The 16,785-nt window shown below is 35.8% G+C and overlaps 1 protein-coding gene across 1 annotated transcript in view; it reads left to right on the forward strand.

Annotated features, from left to right (window-relative positions):
- Positions 1-16,785, forward strand: part of COL24A1 (collagen type XXIV alpha 1 chain) — a 391,649-nt gene that overhangs the window by 147,887 nt on the left and 226,977 nt on the right. Inside the window, exon 20 of the mRNA XM_064588890.1 lies at positions 16,019-16,072. Within this exon, the coding sequence (XP_064444960.1) occupies positions 16,019-16,072 (54 nt within the window). The remainder of the gene's footprint in view (positions 1-16,018; positions 16,073-16,785) is intronic.

Raw genomic sequence — 16,785 nt, forward strand, 5'->3', positions numbered from 1 at the left:
GCTGTGCTGGTTTCTGCAGGGCGCCCTGTGCTTATACTGAAGTTCAGGGCAGGGACATGGCCCTAGCCTGTTCATTTGTTCCCAGAGGGGTCTTTCCATGAATGCTGCCTCTTTGGAACATGCTCCAAGATGAGCGAATAACCTCCCCACTGTGTGCCCCAGACACTCTTCAGATTGCTGTTTCAATGCTGTATGTCGACAGGTTGCTTGCCTTCTTTCCAAGATTAGGGCAATGCCCTCTGGAGTCTATCTCAGCCATACCCACTGACCTTTAAAACTTCAGGCTTTACGTGCTGCTGGTTGCAAAAACTTACAAAATTTAGCCCCTCTCACTTTCCAAGCCATTGCTAGGGGGATTCATTTTCCCATGTACTCCTCTGTGTGCTAGTCTATCTCTCACCCTCCTCCACAACAGCAACTCCCTCCCTACCACATCAACCATAATCCTTTCTTTCCCAAACCACATTTCTGCACTTTCTACTACCTTCTTTGATGTGGCCTCTTCTCTACCTTTAGTCGTGGAGTTTGTTCTGCCAGTCTTCAGGTCAGTTTCTGGGGTGTTTAGGAGGATTTGATAGTTATCTAGTTGCATTCACAGGACAAGGTGAGTCTAGGGTCCTCCTCCTTTGCCACCATCCTCTCTCCTTCATATCACTTCTTTAACCATTCACCCATTGAATGGATTATTTTTAGATAATCCATTTTTGGATTTTGTTTCCATATCTTGCCTATTGTGAATTATACTGCAATGAACATAGGGGTGCATATATCTTTTTATGTTAGTGTATTCTATTTCTTTAGATAAATACCCAAAAGTGGAATTGCTTGATCATATGGTAGTTCTGTTTTTAATTTTTTTGAGGAAACTTCATACTGTTTTCCAAATGGCTGTACCAATACTTATCAATATGTACTAATATTTATTTGTGACTTTTGCATCAATATTTATAAGTGATCTTGATCTATAATATTCAATTTTTTTGGTATTTCTTTGTCCAGTTTACATATTAGTGTTATACTTATTTTATGAAAATAATTAGGAAGTCTTCTTAATTTTTAGTGCTATGGAGTAATTTATGGAACATTGGGGCTGTCTTATCTATGAGACTTTGATGGAATTCCTCTGTGAAACCATCTGGAATTGATGTTTTTTTATGGGGTAGTTCCTTGATGAATTTTTTTACTGCTTCTGCAGAAATTAGCCTTTTTAAGCTATCTCTAATGGGGTTAGCTTTGTTATATTAGCCTTAGGAAAATATCTGTTTCATCTAGGTTTTCAAATTGATTTCCATATAAATTCACAAAATAGTCTCACGATTTTTAAGTTTTTGTTTTAATGGTTGTTTCCCATGTGCCATTATTTTTTTTAATATTTATATATGTGCTTATTCTTTTTTTTAAATTTTTTATTTATTTATTTGAGAGAGAGAGAATGAGAGACAGAGAGCATGAGAGGGAGGAGGGTCAGAGGGAGAAGCAGACTCCCTGCTGAGCAGGGAGCCTGATGTGGGACTCGATCCCGGGACTCCAGGATCATGACCTGAGCCGAAGGCAGTTGCTTAGCCAACTGAGCCACCCAGGTGCCCCTATATGTGCTTATTCTTTTTTTTTTTTCTTGGTTAGGCTTGATTCAGTTTGTCTAGTTATTTTTTTCTCAAAAAATTTTTGAAATTTTTATTTATTGTTTTCTGTTTTTCTTTTCATTACATAATTAGTTTCTCCTTTTATCTTTATTATTTCTTGGAGATTCTCTTGGTTTATTTATTTTTTTAGTAAGGAATTTAATTTTATTTATTTTCATTATTTTATTTTCATTCCTAAAACTATTAAGAATTGTCACTTTCCCTCTGCCTACTACTTTAAATGTATCTCAAAGATTCTGGTATGGAGTATTTTTATTACCATTGTCTTTTAGATATTTTGTAATTTCAATTATTTCTCTTTTCACCCAAGAGTTATTTAAAAAGGAGTTTTAGAATTTCCAGGTGGAAGAGCCTATTGGTTTTGGTTTTGTTAATAATTCTTACTTTTATTTCATTGTTATCAGAGGATGTTGTTCTATTTTTTGGAACTTATCAATCTTTTCTTTTTTGTTGTGATCATTTTTTGTGATTTAATATACAGTTGACATTTCATTATACATTTTAATATACACTTGACAAGGAGGTATATTTTTATCATTAAATGTGAAGTTTAATATATAGTATATAGTGACTTGCTCTTTATTATGTTGTTTAGGTTTTGCTATATCTTCACTTATTTTTGGTCTAATTGATCTATGTAAATTGCATGTACTATGGCTGCTGCTGATCTGATTGCTCTTGGGGTCACAGTTGGTATTCATCATTCCCTCCTTCACTACCCATTTTAAATTCCTTTCACCTTCAGCTATCACCTGAGTGGGTCTTGGTGGCTTAGCTAGTGGTATGACCTTAACCTTCATTACTGAGAATATGAACTCTTGATAGGAGTTCTAAGAGGTGTCCAGTGTATCACCTGAGTTCCACGTGTATCCTTCCTGCCCTTTTTGTGTAAAGAAGTCTTGCCTATTTTTGTTTTTCAGGATCAATTAACCATGCCAGTATGGTGACTTCCCTTTTTGTTTGCTCAGACCTCATCATAAAAAGTCCAAAGTGCCTTGTTAAGAGCCCTAAGTTTAGGTTAGTGGGATATTTGCTCTATCTCCTGTCAAGAGAGAGACCCTTTGGGTAACAGGATATCTAATCCTGAAGAGTCCAAGGTTGTGGGGAAAGAAAGTACAAAATATAGTGCATCATTGGGAGTGATGGTAAATAAGACCACATCCACTTCTATTCTTTGGTTTCCAGAGTCATGCATCCTTCCTATTAGAGATAAAAGTACCATATACAGGTCTCTGACTTAAAAAAATACACTATATCCCAAAGAGTGGTATTCCCTTCATATTGTTTCCTTTAAGATGGCCCTTCCCTTATAACTTTAAAGGCAGTTCCAATGTATTGTAAGGCTGGCTACCTCTAAATGGTGCAGAATGGGTGAAGGCCAATGAATCATATCAGGGGCCCACTCTTGTAGCTTTTTGTAGAGAGGGTATCTTGTTCAAATGCTATACTCTATGGGGTTCCATGCCTGTGGATCAGACATTCTGTAATTTTCTAGATAGTGGTGCTAGTTGGAGCTTTAAAGAAAGGAAAGGTAAACTCTTATAAAATAAGTATCTGTTTCTGTGAAGATGAACTGCTGATACTTCCAAATTTGAAGGGCCCCACATGAATGCAGACTATTTTTTAATTTTCTTTTAGTTATAAAGGAAAAGAGTGTATTTGCCAAATCAGTGATTACATACCAAATATAGAAGGACTTAGTTATCTGCTATGTCTGACAGAACAGCTGCAACTGGGGCTGTGGTAGCCTATAGTCAATCTCCACAATCCAACTGACTTCTGTAGATGGTAATCTGGTGAATTTAACAGTGCTCTGATAGAGACCATCACGCATTCATATTTTAGGTTTTTGACGCTGGCAGGGATCTCTGACATTCTCTCTACATGATATGATTGGCAGTCATGTAGATGTGAGTTATTGTCTGATCCTTAGAACCCAGAGGTCTACTTAACTATAGAAGTATCTCTTCCATTTAGGCTCTTCTTTAAAGAATTCAGTTCTAATTATTTCTTTTCAACAGATCTTTTTGAGATATCCATTATATGTTCATCCCTAAAAAAAAAAAAAAATGCTGAGGTCAATTGGATTTGGTCTTGACTTCAAAGAACTTATATTGAAGAAAGCAATATTCAATTCCGACTAGGTCAAAGCCTCCACTGTCTCTATTTGTCTTTTTTCAGACATCAAAATTAATTAGGTTTGATTAAATGAAAAATTAAAAATCATTTGATTATTTAAAAGTCTAGAATCAGTTTAGTCCTTAGAGAAAATTATAAAACAGCCAAAGAATTTAATTCCTATGGCTGCTGATCTTCCTCTGTTCTTTCCTTTTTGAGCATGGGTTCTTGTCTATCTCAAACAACCAGTCTCTCTTTTCTTTTCCATAATTACCCTTCTCATCAAAGCTTGTTTTTAAAGACCTGATAAATATATTTTACTCCAAGCAGTAAATGGTTAGCAGAACAGCTATCTTCAATAGAATCCCCTTTCAAGGATATTTACATTTTAACACTAAACAGAAACCTGGAACTAATGCAATGAGTCTTGTAGAATTTAAGGAGTCATTTAGTGAGCAGGGAAAGATTTGTGGGTGATTTAAACTTTGATGCTCCTCAAATTAATCATACCATTTAAGTTGTCACCTGTACTACCAATAAGACAGGAAAAGACTGGCCAATATTTCTTTCCAGTACTTTCTAGTTCAGAAGCTCAGATCTTCATAAGAGTGAAAGTAAAGCACTCTGAAGTTTTTGTTGTAAATGTTATTTGCCATTGGCATTGAAGAGACTGTTCATCATTAAAGATCATCTGAACAAATGTCACTTCAAACCACTTCAAAGTTTTTTTTCCTTGCTTCATAATGTTTTACTTATTGTAGGCAAGTTAAATTACTGTACCAAAGAAGTAAACATATCTGTGCACTTAGCTCTTTCCCGAATTGTAAATATTAGAGATGTCACAAAATAAAACATCACGTGCTTTAAAACATAAGATTAAATTTTTTTCCATGCTAGTTCTTTGTCTGCTTTTAACAAAAACATATGGAAAATGCTGTACAGGAATCTTCCCTATTTTTTTAAGCATAGTAATATCAGTTTTGAGCACTAAACCCATGCTTCCTCCCAGTTCTGGCAGCAAACCACCTTCAAATTTGGTAGCAGGATAGTTAGAATATTTGTTGATTCAGCTGTTAACCTCCCTGGACTACTGAGATTGCCAAATAGTTGAGTTTTGGATGATGTTCTTGGTAAGTGGGGCCAGCTCACAAAATGAGCCAAGACCACTAATCAGAGGGATACCAGCTGTGGTCAAGCAGTGGGTCCTCTTTTTCCCCTAGGGTGGTCTTCACTAGAGACAAATACCAAAGTTCATTTGGACAGTCTGCTCATATCAAACAAAGGCATGCTTCTAAATGTCCATTTTAGCACCTCAGTGGACTTTACTTGGGTAAGGCAGCCTGCAGCCAGTTGAGTAGATCTTAGTCCAGATGGATCCCCTTTACTTAAACAAGTTACTTCTGAACAAAGAAGTATCACTTGGGATTGGTTGAGTAATTTGATGTTTTTAGTTATTATTCAAAAACCGGTGCTGAAAGAAAATGTGATCAAATCAGTCAATAACAAATCATTTCTTGAGTTTCTACTGTGTAAGACCTATGACTAGTAAACACTATAGGATATATACAAAAATAATATATTGTCTATAATTTGGGGCAATTTATAGTCTATTTTGGAAAAAGAAGATATATATATATATATATATACATATATACATATATGTATATATGTATATATATATTTATACTGTCAGAGAGTGGCAAAGGCATCATGTAAGAAATAAGTAGTTATTATAGTTCAGTGTTAGTAGAGAGATTAACATGAGATGGAAGGATTAGGGAAGGGTTCATGGAAAAGATGGATCTTGAATTAGATTGTTGAATAAATGGCAGGAAAAGGGGAGGGCATTCCTGGCAGGGTAAACCACATGAGCAGAGCCTAGACATCTGGGTAATATGGATAGTGGATTTATAGATCAGTGAATCAAACTGACTAGCTGACGCAGATTCCTTGTGTAGGTATAGAGTGATAGATAAGGTTATAAAACTAGGCTGGTGCCAAATTGCATAAGACCTTTGATTCCAAGTGATATCAAGGCAGAGTGTTCAGTAGCTAGATAGTGAAGCCTAATATTACAGTTCTTGTATTGTGAAAAATATGGAACCTGCCCCCCGATCTCCCAAATGAACCAGCCAAAGTTTTATTGATTTGCCTGGTTTCTGCCCATAGTGGCCACAAATTTCTGTCCTTTCATAGTGTAGGTGGGAGTCTCCATAACTGTTGTCTGAAAGAGGACAGAATCTCCTGCCTACCCAGGATGAATCTTAGTACTATTAGTTGCTATTACTAACAGTACTTAGTACTGTTGTTACATTGAGGTTGACCTGAGGTTGCTCACTAGATTAATGAAGAAATCTTCCCACCCAGAGGAAAGTTAACCACAACTAAGACAACTGTCTTTGAAGATACTTTCTGTTCCCAGTACTTGGTCTATAACTATCTCTTCCAATTCCTCCTTTTAGCAGGCAATACAGTAGAGGACCATTTATTGCCCGATTGACTGTACAATTTGGTTAACATGTTCACTTCCTATTCCCATGGACTTCCCTCAAATCTCATTAATGATGTGGTAAGGCCTTCACACTTCCTCTTCCAGAAAGCTGTGTCTCCATTAGTATCCCATTCTCATCACCAGAACTGTCAGAGACTATGAAGGATCCCAAACCTGCCAGTTAGCCTGATAGTTTCACAGATTTCTCTTAGAAGACACAAGACTCCTGGGACAGAGACGAAGGACAGTTTATTATTCTTAACAATAGCAGTTTCCAGAGTATCAGCATTTTTGCTCTGATTCACAGAGCCTTTCTTCTCATAGGGTGATGTGAAGAGAGCTAGATGACATTTGCATATGCAGTGGTTGTATTGCATAAGAGGAACTTTGAACTTAGAGAAACTGAATCTTTTATAATGGCCAGTTATAAAAAAAAAAATAATGTATTCCAGAAAGAGATTATTATATGGAAAGTAAGCATTCCTGGGCACCTGGGTGGCTCAGATGGTTAAACGTCTGCCTTCGGCTCAGGTCATGATCCCAGGGTCCTGGGATCGAGTCCCGCATCGGGCTCTCTGCTCCTTGGGAGCCTGCTTCTCCCTCTGCCTCTCTCTCTCTGTCTCTCATGAATAAATAAATAAAAATCTTTAAAAAAAAGAAAGTAAGCATTCCTGCCTTTTGCTACAGAGGGAGACACTATGGCCATCTTTGCTATATGGAAATCCTTAAAACGATAGACTGGATCAATGGATAGTTAGTAACCCATTTGTATAATGTGCAGAAATGCAAGAGCCTATGGAGGATTGTATACCAGCAGCATGTTAAGTTAAATGTTAGAGGTGTAAAGATGGGTAAGATACCTTCATTTTCCTCTACGAACTCATATTTTCTTGGAAAAAAAGAAATAAACCCTTAATTACTATATAGAGTCATTAGTACTAAATAGCCATATTAACCAAGCTCTATATACATATAAAGGAACAAGCTACTGATTCTGGCTAAGGGGGACCATGAAAGGCTTCACAGATTGTTATATTTGATTTGGCAACAAATTATATGATGAGAGAACCTGGAGTAGGGAGTTAAAGAAGACTTCTAAGAAGTACAGTTGCTTGAGCGAAGACTTGAAGAAATAGTAGTGGCTTATCAAATGGAAACAGAGGGCAATGGTATTCCAGCACAGATATATGAGGAAGCTAGGTGTGTTTAAAAAACTGCATATAATTCAGTGTTTTAGTCAAGTTTGTTTCCATTAAAAATGACAAAACCTACCTCAAACAGTTTTAAGCAGAACTCAGGATTGGCTAATGTAATTAAGAAGTCCAGCAGTGCATGTGCCTAGAGTTTTGGCTGGATACAGGAGTTTGATGAATATAATCAAGATACTCTCCATCTTTTAGCCTTATTTACGTCTGTTGGCTTCATTCACAGGAACATATTATGGAAAAGGTGGCCCTTGGCAATTCTAAGCTTATATTGCCCTCAGAGTTAGCAATCTTAGCAAAAAAAAAAAAGAAGCATTCTTCTTTCTTTATAGCTCTAGCAAAAATTCTAAGGTGGATTCCAGCCAATCTGGCTTGGATTACATGATCATCTTTATTTATTTATTTTTTTTATTCTTATGTTAATCCCCATACATTACATCATTAGTTTTAGATGAAGTGTTCCATGATTCATTGTTTGTGCATAACACCCACTGCTCCATGCAGAATGTGCCCTCCTCAATACCCACCACCAGGCTAACCCATCCTCCCACCCCCCTCCCCTCTAGAACCCTCAGTTTGTTTTTCAGAGTCCATCGTCTCTTACATGATCATCTTTAAATCAATCACAGTAATCATGAGGTTGGAATGCTGTAATTGGCAAGATTTGGGTCATTTACTCACCCCTGGAAATTGGGACCGGGACCAGAAGCACATAGACTGCAAATTGAAGAGTAGTTTTTCAGAGAGGGTGAGCATACAAAAAAGAAGATGCTCTCTACATTTTACATCTTTGGTGCCCAGTGTCTACATATTACCATTCTTCCACTTATACAGTTGTTTTTCTTTTTTTAATTAAAGAGCAGAGGGGTAGACTGAGGGAGAGAGCGAATGCCAAGCAGGTTCCACGCCCAGCATGGAGCCCAATGCAGGGCTCAGTCTCACGGCCCTGAGATCATGACCTGAGCCAAAACCAAGAGTTGGATGCTTAACCAGCTGAGCCACCCAGGCGCCCCCCAACACACTTATATAGTTTTTAAAATGCCTCTGGTAACACAGTACAGCCCCCCATACAGTTGAAAATATACTCTTCCTCTCCAAAGGAAGATAACCCAATGATCACTTATTGCTCGTAGCCTCAAGGCCAGGTTCTTGGAGTAAAGTACATTCTTTTCAGTGAGGCCTGAATCTCAGATAATCAGTATGGTTTTAGAAGGAAAACAAAGTAGCCACAATATTCATTCCATTTGGAGAAACTGGAGAATAGGAAAGAAGGTAGAGTGGCCCAGGCCCATGGCTGTGCATTTAAAAGAAAAGTAGGCAATTGATATATGCCAGTTCCTCATAACAATATAAATCAACGTTTTAAAATCATCTAACTTCCCACTCCTTGCCACAAACTAACACACACTGAAAAAGGGAGAATCTGAGATAAAGGGTTTCCAGAATATACACTGTATGGTATGAGGAAATATTTTTGTTCTCTAGCCTATGTTCAATGCCAAGAATGATGCCTGATACATAGTAACATGTTGAATGAATAAACTGATATTCTTTAATTAAAGACACTTACAAGAATTTTAAATGAGTCAAATATATAGATGTGGGGTACCTAAAATGATACTTATCCAAAGGTAAGTATCAAATCATAGTCCTGTTATTACTTCCAAAACAATTTGAAATCTGAGCTTCCCTGATTTTTATCTGGGGACAAGTTTTCTAAGGGTCTTTAAATGGTTGCAAACTGTTGTCTACCAAAGAATGGTGATTATCTAAAACACCCAGTACCAATTACCTTTTGTTTTACACTTTTATTGAGGTGTAATTGACATATAACGAACTACATATACTTAAATTGTGCAATTTGATAATTTTTGACATATGTGTAACTCATGAAACCATTGCCAAAATCAAGATAGTGAACAAATCCATCAAATCCCAAAATTTCTGGGGCATCTGGGTGATTCAGTTGGTTAAGCATCCAACTCTTGGTTTTGGCTCAGGTCATAATCTCAGGGTCCTGAGACTGAGCCCCGTGTTGGTTCCATGCTCAGCTAGAGTCTGCTTGAGATTCTCTCTCTCTCTCTTTCTCCCCTTTCCCCCTTCCCCTGCTTGTGAGCTTTCTCTTGCTCTCAAATAAATCAATACATACATAAATAAAATCTTTCTAAAAATCCCAAAATTTCTTTGTTCACCTTTGTAATTCTTCCTTTCTGTCTCTCATGTTCCTCCCATCCCCAGTCTATCACTGATCTGCTTTTCGTCACTATAGGTTATCCAAATCTAAGGGTCAAATAATGGTCAAAATAGTTTACCTTAAAATTAGAAGTTTAGTATAGCTTTGTGTGGATTTCAGTAAAATAAAAATGGACTTTCCAATTGATTTTGTAGAGTGACTTCAAACATACTGATAATATTATTTAAACAAAGTCTTATTAAACAAGTCAGAGAGTGTATGTTGTGTTATAAGGAATTTTCATTGTCTTTATTGTTTCTGGATTTTCTCTGCTGAGTTTTTAGGATGCTACATATTAATGGAATTCAGCTGTGCTATATTTACTATTCAAAAATATAGAATTGCAAAACAGAAAATACATGAATAGCAGTAATCATTTACAAAGATTGCAAAGATTTTCAGTGATATCATAATGAAAAAAAAAATCTGTTTTTATGGTTTTTAGCTCTAAAACAGCAAAAGGCAGTGAAAGAAAGCCAGATACCTTGATGAATTCCTTATTTTGCCTTTATTTTTCCAGAGGCTCGTATTTTCTATTTGTGGTTTTCCCAGAAGACAGAACAGTTCCTTAATTTGCAGTTGCATGCTGCTCTGTGCTTAAATTTCATTTCTATAGTTTCCTGGGAAAGTGAATTTATTAGTTCTGCCTTGTCAAATATTTTTTTTTGGCGTTAACTTTTATATGGATTATTCTCACTCCGAAAAGGTCATTTTAATCCTTTTTTTTTTATTACTTTCTTATTTGGATTCACCATATTACTGACATGGCACGTACTTCCACAAATGCTAAAGAGCAAAATCTTATGATTGTTTTTTGGATCCATTTCTCAAATGGAATTCTCCCCTTACAGAACCTCTCTCCCTCTGACTGCATTCTTTCTTGTTTGCGATTGTTACAATCCTATCTATAGAAGCTATGCTACTTGGGTTTTTTGGGCAGTGTTTTGTTTGTTTTTTTGACAAAGAATAACTTTGAAACTGCAAAACTGAAAATATAATTATTCAAACAATTCATTTTTAATTTGGTCATCAATTGAAGCGGTCAAATCTTTATTGAATATACTGTATCCAAGCACCAAACTAGGCTTTGAATAACTTTGCCCTTTAGGAGTCCATAATTTATGTGTTGCACTAGCTTGAATGATTTATTAATTTTATCCTGTTTTATTTTTATTTTTATTTTTTAAAGATTTTATTTATTTATTTATTTGACAGAGACCACGAGAGAGGGAACACAAGCAGGGGGAGTGGGAGAGGGAGAAGCAGGCTTCCCGCTGAGCAGGGAGCCTGATGTGGGACTCCATCCCAGGACCCTGGGATCATGACCTGAGCCGAAGACAGCCGCTTAATGACTGAGCCACCCAGGCACCCTTTATCCTGTTTTAATATGATTGTTTTTATAAGAGATATATTCATTTCTACTTTGTTCAGACTTATAAACTACTTAAGATAAATTTAAGCCAACTGTATTGTGTTCATGTGTATTTAAAGTATGATCGATATAAAAATCAATGAAAATTTGAGAATTTTCAAAAAAGTTAAATGACCTAAATGATGCTACTGTCTATAACAACATTTTATTTTATTTTTTATTATTAGGTAGTTCATTTGTTTAATTATTATTTTTTTAATTTAAATTTTGTGTTAACTGTATGTAGTTAACATACAGTGAAATATTGGTTTCTGGAGTAGAATTCAGTGATTCATCACTTCCATACAATACCCAGTGCTCATCACAAAAAGGCCCTCCTTACTACCCATCATTCATAGCCCATCCCCCACTCACCTCTCCTCCAGCAACCCTCAGTTTGTTCTCTATCATTAAGAGTTTCTTATGGCGGGGTGCCTGGGTGGCTCAGTCGTTAGCGTCTGCCTTCGGCTCAGGTCATGATCCCAGGGTCCTGGGATTGAGCCCCGCATTGGGCTCCCTGCTCCACGGGAAGCCTGTTTCTCCCTCTCCCTCTCCCCCTGCTTGTGATCCCGCTCTCACTGTGTCTCTCTCTGTCAAATAAATAAATAAAATCTTTAAAAAAAAAAAAAGACTTTCTTATGGCTTGTGTCCGTCTCTCCTTTTTTTCTTTTCCCCCTCCCCATATGTTCATCTGTTTTCTTTCTTAAATTCCACATATGAGTGAAATCGTATGGTATTTGTCTTTCTCTAGCTGACTTACTTCACTTAGCATAATACTCTGTAGTTCCATTCATGTCACTGCAAATGGCAAAATTTCATTATTTTTGATGGCTGAGTATTATTCCATTGTGTGAGTGTGCATTAAATATATGCATATTATATGTGTGTATGTATATATACCACATCTTCTTTATCCATTCATCAGTAGATGGACACTTGGACTGTTTCCATAATTTCGTTATTGTAGATAATGCCGCTGTAAACATTGGGGAGCACGTATCCCTTTGAATTAGTACTTTTGCATTCTTTGGGTAAATATCTAGTAGTGCCATAGCTGGATCTAGGGTAGTTCTATTTTTAACTTTTTGAGGAACCTCCATACTGTTTTTCAGAGTGACTGCACTAGTTTGCATTTCCACCAACAGTACAAGAAGGTTCCTTTTTCTCCACATTCTTGCCAACACCTATTGCTTCTTGTGTTGTTAATTTTAGCCATTCTGACAGGTGAGTGCTTTTCCTTTATGGTCAGGAACAAGTGAGGGATGTCCATTCTCACCATTTTTATTTGATATAGTACTAGAAATCCTAGCCACAGCAATCAGACAACAAAAAGAAATAAAAGGCTTCCAAATTATTGACATCTGTTGTCTCCTATTCCCCTGGTCTTTGACACTTAATGTCTTTTTAATATTCCTTTACTATTATTTTAATGTTTAAGAAGGAACAGATATTCATGGATATACTTAATATTCCATGTTTACCCAGAAGTCACCTCAATAACTTTTATCTTACTGTTTTATTGAAAAATAAAACACAGATACAAAAACTATATAAAACAAATGTGTATCACAACAGTTGTAAGACAAACACTATTGTGTTTGCTATGCAGGTCAAGAATAGAACTGCCAGTTATCCCCAGAAGCTTTTTTGGATCTCAACCCAACCATAAGCCTTCCTCTCCTCCCAAAAGTTGGCAGTGCTTTTTTCTTTTATGGTTTGTCATTCAAGTCAACTGTAGTGTAGGCTTATTTTGTTACTATGTCTTTCAGTCTACAAGTTCTCTTTCCATTTCCCTTTTCCCCCTTACAAATTAGCTGTTAAAGATCCCTGGTCATGTGACCTGGGTAGTCACATACAGAGGCCTGGCCATATTCAGTTTTCTTTGTTTTTGGTGAAACTATAGGTGATACTGTATTCTTTCATCAGAAAGCACATAATGTCTAGTTCCTTTTTTTATGATGTTAGTAACAGTTGATTATTCAACTGCCCAGATGTATTAGATTTAGGTGGTTGCAAAATGGAGATATTTTTGCTGTATCATTTCTTTTTTATTTGTTGGCTGAATACATTCCCTCATCTAATATTTGGTTAGTAGTGGCACAGTATATATGGGAAAGTAGAATAAATGCTCAATTCTTCACCTTTACCGATTTTCAAAATAAGGAGTTGACTTCCTTTCATCCTCTAAAAGTGGGCAGTTCTTTAATTGTATCATTAAAACTCATGAATTTAAACATATTTGATATGTTTCAATCCATTGCAGTTCTTATCCTTATTGAAGTTCATATTATCCCATATCTGCTCAGTGGGATCCTCTTCAAGCCCCCTCGGTTCTTTTATCATAACTCTCGATTTGACATCTTTTATAGTCTTTTTGCTTTCTGGAATGACAAGGTGTTTCAGGTTCATCAGGAGGATGTACAGGAACTATGAATTTATCCATGGGGATCCTCTGAACCAGTGGTTATAAACCAATACCCAGGGACCAAAAGTAGCTACCAGACTTGTCAGGTTCTTTTTGTTTGTTTGTTTTGTTTTTTTCTGAGAGAAACAAGTCAGTCACCTGACAGTGACAACTACAAAATACATTTTTTAGCACTTACTATGTACCAGGTGTTGTACTAGTTGCTGGAAATATTATAGTTCATAAAACATAAAACTACCTTCAAAGAGTTTACAATCTGATGAGGAAAATAATATAAGCCATAACGCTACATTAAGTGACCTTGTAGGACTCTAGGATAGTGTGAGAGTTCTTAGAAGAGAACTAACTCATGGTTTGGGGATCAAAGAAGCCAAATATCATTCAGTTTTCTTGGTTTGTCTGCCTTTTATTCCTCCTTATGTTCATTTATTTTGTTTCTTAAATTCCACATATGACTGAAATCATATGGTATTTGTCTTTCTCTGGCTGACTCATTTCACTTAGCATAATACTCAGTAGCTTCATCCATGTCATTGCAAATGGCAAGATTTCATTTCTTTTATGGCTGAGCAATATTCCATTATATATCCCACATCTTCTTTATCCATTCATTAGTTGATGGATATTTGGGCTCCTTCATAATTTGACTACAGAGAACAAATTGATGGTTACTGGAGGGGAGGTGGGCAGGGGGATGGGTTAAAGAGGTAATAGGTATTAAGGAGGACACTTGTGATGAGCACTGGGTCTTGTATGTAAGTGATGAATCACTAAATTCTACACCTAAAACTAATATTGCACTGTATGTTAATTAGCTGGAATTTAAATAAAACTTGGAAAAATATTATTCAATTTTCTATTCTATTTAAAACATAAGTCTTCCAGGTGAAGAAAGATGAGGGAAAATTATTTAGGCAGACAGAGAAGGCATAGGTGAACCTGATTTTTTCTTTCATTAGAAAAGCAATGAACAAGTCTATATTAAACAATTCTGTTGCTAAACTTAAATCTGATCCTATGACCAGTTTTTCTGTTATCACTGTCTTTTCTCTTGCCAGAAATGTCCCTAAGTAATATTTTTCTCTATAGAATACAAGTTTTAAATCAGAGCCAAGGCATTTCTGTCCTAATCTGGACTGGATGAGTTAGTATCACTTTCTTTTGATTTTTCTTTCCAGGATGAGTATTCCAGAATCATCCTTGCAGTTCCATGTAACTTGTGGGCATTTTTATTACCATGATATTTACTTCTTCACTGAACTACCTTTTCTAGCTTACATTCATATTTACTTGTAACTTTTACTTTTTAAGATGCTGATTTTTGGGGCACCTGTGTGGCTCAGTCAGTTAAGTATCTGACTTTGGCTTAGGTCATGATCTCAGGGTTCTCGGTTGGAGTCCCACATTGGGCTCCTGCTCAGCAGGGAGTCTGTTTCTCCCTCTGCCCCTCCTCCCACTCCTTCTCTCTCTCTCTCAAATAAATAAAATAAAATATTTTTTAAAAAGATGCTGATTCTTGTACTCGTCTTACCTTCTGTTCCTTTGCCCAAGTCAGCAGGAAATACTGAAACAGCTTTATCTGTGACAAAATCAATAGAGGTAAAACTGCACATATTATCTTATTCTCATTATTAAAACTGATCATGATGAATCACATTCTAATTCATTATTTCAGTGAGAACATTGATTGATCTAACCATTTTAGAGCAACGTTCTAGACCTTTCCCCAGCACAGATTTTATTTAACACTATAGCTCCTTTCTATTTCTTGAGCCAACTATGTTAGGCTGCTAAAATACAATTTCCAAAAAGGTAAAATTGTGATTCTTAGGCAAATATAAAGTAAACATGGGTGTGAAAAAATTTTTTGAACTCATTAATTAATGATGAAACCATAAGATATTAAGATGAGTTTGATGAGCATTTGAAGAGCTAAGTATTGATTATTAAAAATGGGAATGTTAGAATAAGATAATTAAATTAGATACAAAACTGATTAATGTCTTGTATATTAACCCATAACCTTTATGGTTATTTTTTTCATCAGACAAAAGTTATTTGCATTTCTAACTAACAAAAATCTACAAGTTAACATTTGGTTAGTAAACAATGAATCTAACAAATTACATTCCCCTAATCCTTGGGTGACCATGTGTCCCGTAGGTCATTGAAAGGACCTATTATGAACCTTTTTGCCTTTTTCCATGTTGTGGATGGTTTTGGATTAAGACTTTGGTTCTCTTAGACTGGATTAAAGAGTTTTCTTTGGGTCTGAAGATTTTGAATAACTGGTGAAGAACTGGTGAAGTAACTGTCAGTTTTGTATTCCAGTGTTAAACAACTGCCTAATAATAGACCTTTAATACTGAGTTTTTGAGCAGTATAAATTACTTTAACTGGGAATGAGAGAATGGCAAAGGAAATTTTCATATGCTTATTGGATTTATAGTAATGGCTGTTGAGTAAATTCTCTATATTTTTATGTTCCCTAGGGTTTTCCAGGAGATATTGGGATTCCTGGACAAAATGGCCCTGAAGGATCAAAGGTAAAAAAAAAAAAAAAAGAAGAAGAAGAAAGAAAGAAAGAAAAGGAAAGAAAAAGAAAAAAGTATTATATCTAGAGTTTTCTAATCTCACATTTCAATGAATGGTTAAAAAAAAGACTTTAGGAATATCAGAACATGTCTGGATGTTTTTGAGCTGTCTCAGGTGTGTTTAATAAACTGTAGAGCTTATTTTAAGATAATCAGGAAGTAGCTTGCATGTTTGGTTGTTCTTTCGGCACCCTTTGTTTAGCTAGAGTATATTATCCAACTTCTTGGGTTCAGGTCATGGAAAATGATTTTCCTTGTTTGGTATGGACATAGATTAGGGGGATAATATTTTCAAAAAACATAAATCACTGAAAAAGGATTTCTTGGAAGAGATGAAAAAAACCTGAAAAGCCATAACCTATGATGTACAGATAAGAGTTTTCTGGCCACTGAAACCCTTTAGGGTCTATAAAATATCCTCTGATTAAAATACAAGAAAGTCTACGGTGTCCTGGAATTTATACACAGTACAAAATAACTGAAGAACCCTAAGCATTTTTAACTTCCTTTACTGTTGTCGTGTATATATTACTAGAAATTAGCATTATTTATTTATTTATTTATTTTATTTATAGAAGTATAATTATGATATATTATACCCTATTAGTTTCCTATGTACATCATAGTGATTTGACAACTTAAAATACTATGAAATGATCGCCACA

This window comes from Mirounga angustirostris, unplaced genomic scaffold, assembly GCF_029215605.1.
Source record: "Mirounga angustirostris isolate CCGP_5_RB_7025 unplaced genomic scaffold, mMirAng1.0.hap1 SCAF_4, whole genome shotgun sequence".
Classification (NCBI taxonomy): domain Eukaryota; kingdom Metazoa; phylum Chordata; class Mammalia; order Carnivora; family Phocidae; genus Mirounga; species Mirounga angustirostris.